At 41.2% G+C, this 11894-nt stretch overlaps 1 protein-coding gene across 7 annotated transcripts in view; it reads right to left on the bottom strand.

Moving 5' to 3' along the window:
* Window positions 1-256: 256 nt before the first annotated feature.
* The window catches only part of ablim3 (actin binding LIM protein family, member 3), a 34420-nt gene continuing 22782 nt past the window's right edge, over window positions 257-11894 (bottom strand). The window contains exons 7-23 of one of the 7 annotated variants that reach the window (XM_058063617.1): window positions 11114-11201; window positions 10976-11034; window positions 10827-10898; window positions 9534-9695; window positions 9022-9051; window positions 8791-8917; window positions 8086-8181; window positions 7749-7799; window positions 4801-4935; window positions 4630-4700; window positions 4276-4444; window positions 2780-2809; window positions 2500-2555; window positions 2312-2375; window positions 2233-2243; window positions 2049-2129; window positions 257-1310 (exon numbers count right to left, since the gene is read on the bottom strand). In XM_058063617.1, the coding sequence (XP_057919600.1) occupies window positions 1197-1310; window positions 2049-2129; window positions 2233-2243; window positions 2312-2375; window positions 2500-2555; window positions 2780-2809; window positions 4276-4444; window positions 4630-4700; window positions 4801-4935; window positions 7749-7799; window positions 8086-8181; window positions 8791-8917; window positions 9022-9051; window positions 9534-9695; window positions 10827-10898; window positions 10976-11034; window positions 11114-11201 (1416 nt within the window). In that variant the 3' untranslated portion in view covers window positions 257-1196. The remainder of the gene's footprint in view (window positions 1311-2048; window positions 2130-2232; window positions 2244-2311; window positions 2376-2499; window positions 2556-2779; window positions 2810-4275; window positions 4445-4629; window positions 4701-4800; window positions 4936-7748; window positions 7800-8085; window positions 8182-8790; window positions 8918-9021; window positions 9052-9533; window positions 9696-10826; window positions 10899-10975; window positions 11035-11113; window positions 11202-11894) is intronic. The other 6 variants (XM_058063618.1, XM_058063620.1, XM_058063619.1 and 3 more) reach the window with 6 other exon arrangements.

Genomic DNA, 11894 nt, shown 5'->3' with positions numbered 1-11894 from the left:
CTTAAACCGTATATTCACTTGTATCTGCTGTAATATTTATATATTTATATATTACATAGCATTTATATTATTCATAATAACATTGGTCAACATCACATACCTGTATGTTGTTTGCTCAGGGGTGTGTAAATACAAATATCGATAATGTGATACCACTGGTAGTGGCTGTATCGGACCAATACAAGCTCTTTCCCCCACTTATATATCGCTCCATAACTATTTAAGCTTTTGTTCGAATATAAATGAAATGACAAAATGTAATTCTAACTTTAATTTTTGTGGAAAAATCATCCAAAACAAAGTACTCGAAGTAAACATGTCACAACCCTGGTTCTTTAACAATGTGAAAATCCTTGCAGAGCATTTCTTTATTATTATTACCCATACTTATGATTTGAATCGAGTATAAATGACCACCATTTCATCAACATCTTATTGCAATGAGCTAAAAAAATAAACAGAAAGATGAAATTATTGAATGAAATATATTGCACATTGTCAAAGTTTAGCACACAGTGAATGTATTCGTCTGAATAGTGTAACATCACATTTATGTGTACCGTTAATTTGTGTATTTGCATTGTCACTTTGGTTTGCATCTTTCAATCAAATTATTGTTGAGACAATTAGTCCACTTCGGGACAACGTATCTTGAGTGTGAGTGTACAATCCCGGGGGAAAAAAAAATGTTAGTTCATAAAATGAAAGGTAAATATTTAAAGTGTCATCCACTCGTGTCATGTAATCATTCACACAGATAAAGTGACATAAATGATGTACCGTGACTACATTCTACTTATTCAGATTGCTGGTGCTGCACACTCATGAAACTTAAAAAGCATAACAAATAAGGCAAAGCCAAAATTCTCCTCATGGTGTTAAAAGCAGGGCATCTCGTTCGCAGGGTGCAGACGTGCCTTCCACAGTCCTTCGTCATGAAGAAAAACACAACATGGCATCCACACCTACAAGTTTGTATTGCTTTCACACCACTCCAGCACAGGAGCACACAAGTGCTTGGTTTTCTGTGCATAAATGTTTCCGTAAACCCACAAGTCTGTGCTGGTGTGCCCAAAATTTGGTTCATTGCATGAGGAGATCAAGAACAGGTTCTCAGCCATGGCAGTGAAACGGTGCAGAAATCTTCATTTTTCTCTCTGGATGTATGGCAGCATCGAACACACGTCCACACATTGTTAAAAGAGTCTGGCCTGTTTCTTTAGCTCGTTCCTCTTCCATAACGCCAGCCTGTCGAAGTCCTCCATGGTCATGCCAAACACTTGGACAAACTCTTCTGGAGAAAGGTGACGCTGGGAGAAATGAGGAAAATGTTAACATCATCATTTTGATTTGAAGTTCATACTCAATATTCAAGACAGAGAGTTAAACTGTACGCCATCGCTCCCTGCCCGCCACTCACTCTGCCTCTCTAGGAACACATTTATAGCAACACATAGCTTATTTACTTTTATTACTCCTACTGGTCAGTATATTGAATCTATGGGTGACTATAGGGGTGTTATTTCATGTTTAGAGGGCTCTAATAATGTTAAAATAGCTTTTGGAAGGTAATTTTATACGCTCTAACAACATAAATATTGCATATATAAATAAGGAATCTGTCCTGGTCAGGTCTGGAACCAACTGACCACGATAAATGAGGGATTACTGTAGTCAAAAGTGTGATACATTAGTACTACTACAACTACTACATACTATTACTACACTTGACCAACATGCCATGATATATGTTTCAGGTGCTTTGACAAGTCATAATATCTTGTTCTGTTGGCAGATTAATTTTAGATTAATTAATTCAAATTTAATTTAATTTTTACTAGAAATAAAAATGATTAAAATTTGTACTAACATGTGATGTAGTAGTTAATTTGCTTAAGAGAGGCAAATTTCTCAGAATTATAATGAAGAAAGTACATTGCTAGTTAAAGAGAACTGCTTTTGACTTTTATTTTAGGCATTAAATCATATTAAAGAGTCATTTGGAGAGAACCTTAGAGGTTCCCCTTCCTTGTGTGTTCTTATTTTACCTCCAGTCTGGCTCTCTCCACGTCTTTAGGGAGCCTATTCCGCCCTCTAGTGGTCACAATGAGCGCCTCATATGGGTAAATCTGAATGGAAGTGCATAGAAAGAATATTGTTTTCTCCTTTAGTTTCAGTGACAATGGGAGTATTCAAATACATCGTATTCAGGAAAGTGTGTAAAATCCTTACCTTGTGTTCTGCTGTAATTAAAATAAACAGTAATGTTAGTGCATTGTATAAAGCGTCAATGATATGCATTATAATGTACCTCTGCTTCCCCAGTTGACCTCATTGCTGTCATACTGGTACTGGTAGCAGTCAGCACTCTGAGGCTGTAGTTGATTAAAAAAAGGGTAGACAAATTCTTATTTTAAGTAATTGAGACTTAAATGTTACATATAATAACAATGACATCACATTTCCAACAGCGTTTTGTCTCATTTATCGAGGTCTTACTCTTTGCATGCCGTTGCGTCCATATCCTGGAAGTGAGGCAGACTTGCACACAAAATCTAAATTACACAAAGAAAAAAAAATGTTAATTACCCTTTAATTGTCATGTTAGAAACATCATCTCTGCACAGGACGGGTGCTTTTAGTCATCTTAGAAATGGAAGTAAAATTGCACTGTCGAGTCAGTGCCAGGAGATGGCGCTCATCACAAACAATTTTTATACGATTTGTTTTCTGATGTAAAATATCATTTTGAAATGAATGCCTTGGTTAAATAACTCACCACTCTCGGTGCTGTATTGGGATCGGGGTGCTGTGAAAGGCAAACAAAAAAGAACATTTAAAACTCCTTAATGTATGAAAACATAAATGATGCCTTCTGTTGGGATAATCACACATCACAAGTACTGTAGGGAAGATGTGGAAGGACAGGAATCGAACATCCACATGCACACCCATTCAATTGCTCCATGTGGCTTCATGCCCTTGTTCCTTAAAGCCATAACCAACAGAGTGCACTTGTGTCCCCTCCCATCCCAGAAAGAGCTTTAATGAGAGATCTTACTGCTCATAAATAAACCAGGATATGGGACACCAGCTGTGTGGATGAGAGAGTCAGACACATACGCACATCCATGGATGCATAGATGGAGCCAGTAGGATGTAAGTCAGGAGGGAAGACGAAGAAGAAGGAGGAGGAGGAGAGGAAAGCTGGAAGTAGCATGCAAAGCAAAGAGGGAGATGACGAAAGAGATGGAGCGTGCAATTGAATAGAAGCTCTTGGAAAAAAAAAAAAAAAAAAGAGGGGGAAGCGGATGAAGACAAGCTGCTGTGTTAATGTCAGGGGCTAAAATAACAACCTCAATGTGCTGCCTGTACAATAATGCTTGGGGAGCTTGGGCGCATCTGGCACTCGTGCACACCTGGTTGAGCCTCTGTTGTCAATGACAGACTTGATGGTCACATGTAGTCCAAACAGTAGCGGTACGCCTGCTGCTGCTGTTCAAGCAACCAGCAGCTGTTCTCTCCTTTATCATAAACCAACCTGAACCCTCGCTGACACGCATCCATAAAGGCCATAAAAATGCATGCTTTTGGGCAAGGCACCGGCATACACTGTATGAATAAATTATCAATGATTATCAATTACATAAGTGTTGCGTTATATATATATATATGCGATCAGTTCCACCTGAATCAACGATGAAGTGGAAGCCACTTGGTGTCTATGCAGTGCAGAGTCAGTACTTTGCTGAGTATGCAAGAATATGCGAGAATTGACCTTTAACCCCTATAAAACACCTTTCATGGATAAGAATTCCCACAGAAACGATCCGCAATCGTGTACAAAGTTTTCCCACAAGATTGGAAGCTTTTCTCATATTGTTATGACGAATATGATACTAAATGTGTATGTTGTTGAAACCCCTGACAAGAACTATAATGTTGTGTTTAATGCCCATGCCTCTACTGTTTTTTTTAGTTTGTTTTTAATTAGTGTTTATCACTTCCCATGTTGATACTCGCAAAGCAGCACTGAAAACCAATTGGATTGACCGAGTCATGTCACATGGGAAGTTTTATGCATAACCTGCGTGAATACTTACATTTTACAATTTACAATTATGACCATAAAAATGTTAGAAACCAGCAAAAGTTCATATAGAAATGCATCTGGGTACTATTTAAGGCCTATTTTCACTGTGAATGTCAGTGCTACTATCTATTATGTCTCATTTCACAAAGATGGATGCCCAAAGGTGCAGGGTGCTTCCTTACATCCGTTGATGGTGTTGTTGTAGGCCGTGGAGCTGTAGCTTGTTGTGTTGAGGGTTTCCTTGCTCCCACTACGAGAATTCCTTGCACTGCCCCAGGGGTCGTTGTCATAGGAACCAGATCTGGCTTTCATCTCCTCTTTTAGGATCATCCTCCCTATGCCACTCCCAATCTAAGAGACACATAGGCAGTAGTTTGAGGCACACATTATGGACATTTGATGTAGAGAGTGAAGAGCGAGCAGAGGAGCATACAAGAAGGGTCGTTTAGGTGCCGTAACCTAAGACATGCATTATTTATGGTGTTTCTGACATCATGTTGAAGTAAGAGGGGGAGGAAGTATAATGAAGTTCATACTCTTTGAAGACTGTGACTCCAACTCTCTTCATCTCCCCCCGTCGAGAACCGTCTCCTTGGCACTCGATAGGCTGAGCGGGAATACAGATAGAACAAGGCATTCCTAAATTAATACGTGAATAACTTTGGTCCAATGCAGACATTCAATGTGGTAAAAGGTGTCTTCCCTACCCCTGGGGGAGCTGGGGTATGGGTAGTAGTCACACTCGGACTGGGTGTATGGCTCTGGAGAGTAGGTGGACAGTCTGGAGGACCTCAGAATGTCCTCACTGGTCCTACTTTTGGTGGCTGCATTCAAATGATTGTCTGTGAGGAAGCCATTTTGGAAAGCAGAAAAAAAAAAACACGTTAACTTCTAATGTCATTCTGGTCTGTCAAAGCAAATGAAAACATTGTCATTTCAAATAAGTACATAGTTGAATGCAGTCAACTGTCTTCTTTTCTATTGCTGAGTTAAATATTCAAACACCTGCCAAGACAAGGGGCTAGTGGCAGGGCTGTGTTAAGAAGAGAGTGCAGAGAAATGTGTCACAGTGTTTTATGCTCCGATAGATAGTTCTACAAAATTAATGATCTCTTCATGCATCCCAGAAAATTTCTGTTAATGTCAAAATATTTGTATAAGGAACATAAAAACAGGCTTAAGAGTAGATCCTCATTTTTCGCGGGAATTATATCCTAAGACCACCCGCAAATAGCAAATAAACGTGAGTAATTGAGGCGCCCGGGGAATGCCTGGATTATGCTGCTGCATCGAGACTCAGTCATCCCCCTCCAAACCCTCCTGCTAGCTTGGCAGTGATGTTCTCCTCCGATTTCAGATCATTTGCAGACCTGACGACTTTGAAAAAAGGCATTCAGGGGCTTGGTAGGGGTGGTCCAATTCAACTGCGGAGGTCATAGTGAGCTTTCACCCATGCATCAACGTTATGTCTTTTGTCTGTACTTTATAATTATGACAAAACTGTCTTGAAACAAGACACAATGTCAGCAAACCATGGAGCTGTGTTTGCATGGAATTTGACTAAGTTTGACCTGTTTCTCACTTTCTTAGCAAAGTTCTGTTACTTTGACTCCATTGTGGGTTATTTTGCAGTCATGATCAATGAGAAAGACTTGCATAGACTTGTGGCATAACTGTCTTATCTACCAAAGAACTATAGAATCTACCTCTGATGACATCATGACTCAATGACCTACAGTTCTGGATTGCATTCAGGATGTATTGTGATAAAAAAAAACAGTTGGAATCACACATATTGTATGATAACCAGAAAATTTGCGCAAACTGAGAAAAAAAAATACGTGTAAGACCGATATTATATTGTATTATTCTATTGTATGGGAAGGTGAGCTACATCCATGAACATGTCTGCTATGGCGCAAGCCCTCCATCAACCCTTCATTTGTTCAAAATAACACTGCCATAAAACCAGGAATATCACTGAAAATTAAAAAAAAAAAACAACACTGAATTGATTGTACATTTTCCTGAAATTTGAGTCCCCATTTTGTGAAACGGTATCAGCCCCCCGATTGAACTTCATAAAAATGTGCCTCAAGAGTTTGCTTCCAGCCTCTGTTTCCCTCTGTTCTTTTCCGAAAAGATCGATGTTAGAGCCAGCAGCAAGAAAATAAGCTATTTTAACCTGAGTTTAGTAACGGCCCAGCCAGAGGCAGCCAGTCATTTCATGAATGTTAGGCGATCATATCGATGCCTCTCCACGCTAAAGCACAGTCAATGGAAGTCAATGGGTTTGACATGCAGCATAATGTCAGATGGATCGTTTCTCTCTCTGCTAGCCATTAACCATGCCGGCCCTGATCCATGATACATTGAATTCCAATACACACAATGAATGACACCAGCTACAGACATTCTTATCTTTGGGACACACGCTTTCCACTTGCCTGACGTCACATGCACAAGTACACAAGTACACAAGTACACAAGTACGTTCACAGCAAGGTTGTGTAGGCTGTGCAGGGTTGATATGAATTACCAAACACAAGAAGAGAGACACAGACATGAATAGAATCCATCTACTGACTGAGCGAAACAGAGAGTACGAGTGAGCTTACTTACAGTGGCAAGGTCATCGGGTTAAATGGAGCAGGAGGTGGAGGGGAGTGAAAAAAATGTGATTGGATGCAAGAAAAGGGTGAAAAGAAAAGGGAAATGTTACTGGAGCGCCCCCGAGAGAGATGTGACACTGTGAGAGCTTTAATACTCCTATAGAGTACAAAATCTATTCTTGTAGGCAAGATGTAGCTCTAGATATGAGAAAGGAGCTATTATATTCAGACGCTATATCACAAAAATCACACTTCAATGGAATAAAATAGGAATCACATGATTTAAGTAGTACATAACAGGCCTGCGATGCACATTTAATGTGTATTTAACGTGGTTTGTGCAGTCATCCTTGAACAGAATGTGTATGGAAACATTACGGCCTGTGATGTACTTTGCATCATTTACACTAGCAGACATGTCTGTGCACAAGTTGACACAATTCACTAAATAACCCACAAAAGCCAACACATACAAAACAGAGGAAACGGCACAATGGCAAACAAGATCAAATACCAAAACCACTTCCTGTCAACAGTGTATCGATGTCATCTCACCGGGCATAAAAAGCATCTTTAATTATTATCCATTATGAAAGGAGAAATTACTCAAAAACAGATTCCTGTAAATGTCTGCATGGTTGAAACTATTTTTTCTCCTCCATATAAAGCTAAGAAATGGCTTCACTGAATATATGAGCAGGGTACTGTACTTCTGCATTGTGCATGTATTTATCTTTCAAAGTGTGCATCCCACACAGTAAACAGACTTGACTTAAATCATGGCCTTAATTGCACTCTGCAGCATTTCGATTGCATATAACAACAAAACCCTTCATGCTATATCTAAAAAATAATACAAGTCTCAAAAGTGCTATTAGTAAGGTTCTGTTTGAAATAATGATAATTGGAATGTCAATACAAATCCGCAGTCCTAAGGGCTGCTGAAAGACATCAATAGATCAGTAATAACACTGACGCCAAGCACAGCATGACTACACTGACAGGAGGACAGGCAGGCTAAGGCGGCGCTAACTGCACTGTACCCGTTCTCTTATAGATGGGAGGCTTCCTGTAGATGTTGGGCTCCCCTGTGGCTGGTGAGAGAAAGAGGAGATGGAAAATTGAAACGCTGTGGCATAAAAGAGGAAAGGCCAGAGGATGTGAGCTTCTTTTGGAACAATGGGATGGGAAGGAGGAGATTGGTTGTAATGGAAGATAAAAGAAGGTCAAGTATGCAGTATGAGGGGAAGAATAGGCGCCAAAAAAGGGATTACGTGGCGAATTACGTCGTAAATAAGAACGGGACTTTGTTACATGATGTGCTTCCCAAGAATCCAACTCTTTTCTGTGATCGTGAGATGAACTGGTGAGGTGTTCTACCTGGTACATGAAAATGTCTTGGGGGCTGGTTGGTGGTCGGTGTACTGGACCGCCCCTCTTGGCTGTAATAAGGTGAGCTTCTACCACTCTCGGAACCTGCAGCCAGCCACAGCAGATGACGGTAAAGAAGTCATGCGTGAGTATTCCATCGAAACATCATTGAAGCACAGTGGCAGCCATTAAGTGCGCAATTTGGAAAGAAGAGGAGAAACAGGCCAAAGGCGCTATAGCATCTATAGCATCAGTTTATCAATCAATCAATTTGTCAGTCAAAGCCAGAACCGCCATCGTACCAGTGTGGGCAGCACTGGGGCTAAGGTGGGGGAAGTGCCTTGCCGAGGGTGACAACTTCTGGTACCTGGACGACCTGCTCTACCTCTTGAGCCAATCATCACTTATTTTGTTAGAAAAGTCTTATAGAAAAAGCTCAATCAAGGGATTTTATGCAAATAGAAAACAAAAGACATAATGTAACGAGGCTCCAGGTTCTCAATTAAGCACTTAAACCAGCAGTCTATTTTATTCCCATTTATTTCTGATATCAGTCTGATATTGGCTATCAATATCCAATCGGGCCTAGTGTGTTGAGAGGAAGAATATTGGAAAAAGAAGGTTTTGTTGTTCATCAAACATTAATGTAACTGCTGGACTCAGCATAAACATTGATTATTAACTGATTCTAAAAGTCAACGACGCCACACTCACCAGGGTAACCAAAGTGCTGCGGAGAGCGAGGCATGATAGGCGACATCCCTTGCCGACTGTAGGTTGGGGAGTCAATATAACCTGGACTGGAGCATCGCCTCTGCTTTATATCCAGGCAGTCGTAGTCCTTGGAAGACAGATGAGAGGTACAAAAGGACAAAATGGAAACACTCCAGTGGTTTCAAGTGTTTTAAGTACTCTTCTAGTAACACCGGGAAGAGGAATGCCTACCTGAGAATAGGGAGAGAACGTCCCAAGAGACTGCAGGATGAATAAGACAGAAAGGGTATTTATAATACAAAAGTGCTCAATGCATCAGAAGAATATACAATGCCATAGCTCGGGTATTTACAGTTGTGCTGCCCCTTGGCAGGCTTCCATAGGTCTGTTAATCACAACAAAGTAGCTTTTTGAGCCAAGCCAAGATGAATGCTTTCAAACAGAGAGTGAACTTGATGACTTTATAAAAAGCAACAGTAACATAAGTAAGGATTTGTACTCATGTGAACCAAGCAAATTTGCATCCGAGTCAGTGAATAAACGGGACAGGCAATACCTTTAAGTGGTAGTTACTGTATGTAAAGGGCATTTGTTTGCTGTATTGATTTTGTTCCAAACAAGCACTCAAATTCCATATAACACTAATACAGAACTGCAACCTGCAAGTAGACAAGCAGCTCACAGGCATTTTTATTTCAAGTTTCCATTCGAACGCTTTCGCCTGGCGTGTGTAGCAGTAGTACCTCCCCATAGATGTAAGTGTCTAGCCTGTCATCAGACGTGTATCTGTGGTAGGGCTGGTATGAGGAGGATATGAGGTCTGGCTGCTGGACTGCATATATGGCCTTGATCTTTGGGAGAGCAGCTAGGTCCTTATAATCTAGGAACTCATGCTCCAATCTGGCCTGGAGAGAGGACACACGTACACCCACCAACACCAACACACACACACACACACACACACATACACACAACAGCAAACACATGAACGACACCCAGAAACAGAAGTATGGAAACTCCACAGTTGATGGCAAACAGAACATGCAGCTGCAGAGAACTAGAAATGAACCCACACAAGCTTGTGCATCTGCATAGTTGTGTGTGTGTGTGTGTGTGTCTGCAATGTGCATGATCGGAGCTACACTTGTACGCTGAAGGCTCTGACAGCAGTGTAAGTTGTTGACCTTCAGGAGGAAAGACGGCAATAGAGAGTGGGAGGGGGAGAGGAAACAGCATGGAAGCCAAGTGTGCTTACACTGCATTTGTCCCTCATCCATCACCTTAACCAGAAAGGTCATTGATTAAGAGATGAGAGCCGAGTGGGGCCGGGCAGAGAGCAGTGACTCCGCGTACATGCAGACAAAACTTGACATACTCACACTGACAACACGCAGTAACACGTAGCAGCCCGCCATGCAGTACACCATGCCACATAACGGAATTCTGGGAGACTGGCAGCCATCACTCAACTTTATTTAGTCCAAAATATGTCACATAGCACGTATCTGTTGAATTGTATGTCCAATTACTAAACTTAACTCTGACTCATTAGCAAGTTAGGTTTTCATGAATGTTTAATTTGGAGACATTTTTTTTGTCTTTCTTTTGTTTCTATAGCTATCCTCAAATGTTATAGTGGTGAATCTGCTCAATAAGCATCGTTTTACACCTCCCGGCTGACCAGGTACTAGAAATAATACCACTTAGTACCTGGTTTCACCAACATACTGTATAACCATCAATAGCGAGTGCAGTCTCAGTCTCAGGACACATCGTGACATCAATATTTACTGATGTAAAACCATTTGAGGGAAGACAACAAAACACAAATTGATGCAGTAAAGTATGTTTCTTGTCAGTGTTCAGCAAGAGACATGACAACATGAGTGAGCACAGACAGACGGTGAAGAGGCCGAGGGAGTGAGCAGCCCTCAAGTCGGTGCCTAACAGATAGCCCTCTGGTGTTTTCCGTGTTCCTATTTAAGCGTTAGCTCGGTGGCAGTGGATGCAAAAGTAATAATAAGGTGCAAACTTACACATATAACCCTATTGGGGGAGCCAATGGAGGAGCCTGGGGGAGAGATGGAGGTTTCTGACAGGCGTCTATGCTGCGAGGTGAAGTACAAAGCAATGAGCATTCACATATGTCTATTTTCCATTCAACAAACGTTAAAGCTTATCTCACCCTCAGTCTCCTTTCTGCTCTTGCTGCCTGTTTGCATAAAGGGTGCCATACCTCACATCCTGATGAAGAGTTGACATTTAGCATGAACATATGCGATGTGTTGTTGGTACAGAGCGGTGTGTGTGTGTTACGTTTTACCTGTCAGGTACATTTCCTCTCCTTCTTTGAACATCATATTACAACGAGCGCAGCGGGCGCACGTTGGATGGTAGTGCTTCCCCCCGGCCTGAAGAAGAAAAGAACAAACATCATTTTTGTTTTTAAGCATGTGATCAGTTAAATATCTGATCACAATGGCCTCATAGTGCATTGAGATACCATGAGACATCATAAGATACATCAGCACGCAGCAATCACATGAACGATCACTCCCATTTTCCTCCCTGCCATAATTAGCAAAGATCCCTGTGGGTCAGTCATATGAAGATGTGCAAGGGTGGTGTGTGTGTTCTTTAGAGATAAGGAGGGTGGAATGTGCCCATGCAAGGACATGAATGAATGGATGTCTTTGGAACACATCGATACAAACAGCATATCATTTAAGTAGTCTTGTCTAGTCCCGAGTCTTCATGTCTCACACGTGTCTCTGCAGAGCTGATGTCTGAGGCGTGACCCCAAACCATCACCTCTACCTTTCTGACACATCATCGGGGAACTGCTATTTATAGACGCACTGCTGACATGAATGGTACGTGCCGAGGGGACTAAGCAGTTTCATTTGAACACATGAAGAATGTCTGTAGAAGATAGCGTTTTGTTGTTAGTACCAACATTGTGAGCGGAAACACAGAGACTGAAATATCTCCAAGACCTGCTGGTGCACTGTTTGGTTGTTAATTGTATCGAAAATGCATCAGCAAATTTTCACCCACTCATCCCATCTCAGGTTACTCTGCAAGGAAAACCAAGAGAGATGCAT

The sequence above is a fragment of the Doryrhamphus excisus genome, chromosome 23 (genome assembly GCF_030265055.1).
Source record: "Doryrhamphus excisus isolate RoL2022-K1 chromosome 23, RoL_Dexc_1.0, whole genome shotgun sequence".
Classification (NCBI taxonomy): domain Eukaryota; kingdom Metazoa; phylum Chordata; class Actinopteri; order Syngnathiformes; family Syngnathidae; genus Doryrhamphus; species Doryrhamphus excisus.
The sequence above is the reverse complement of the archived record's forward strand: the minus strand, read 5'-3'. Positions and strand labels throughout refer to the sequence as shown.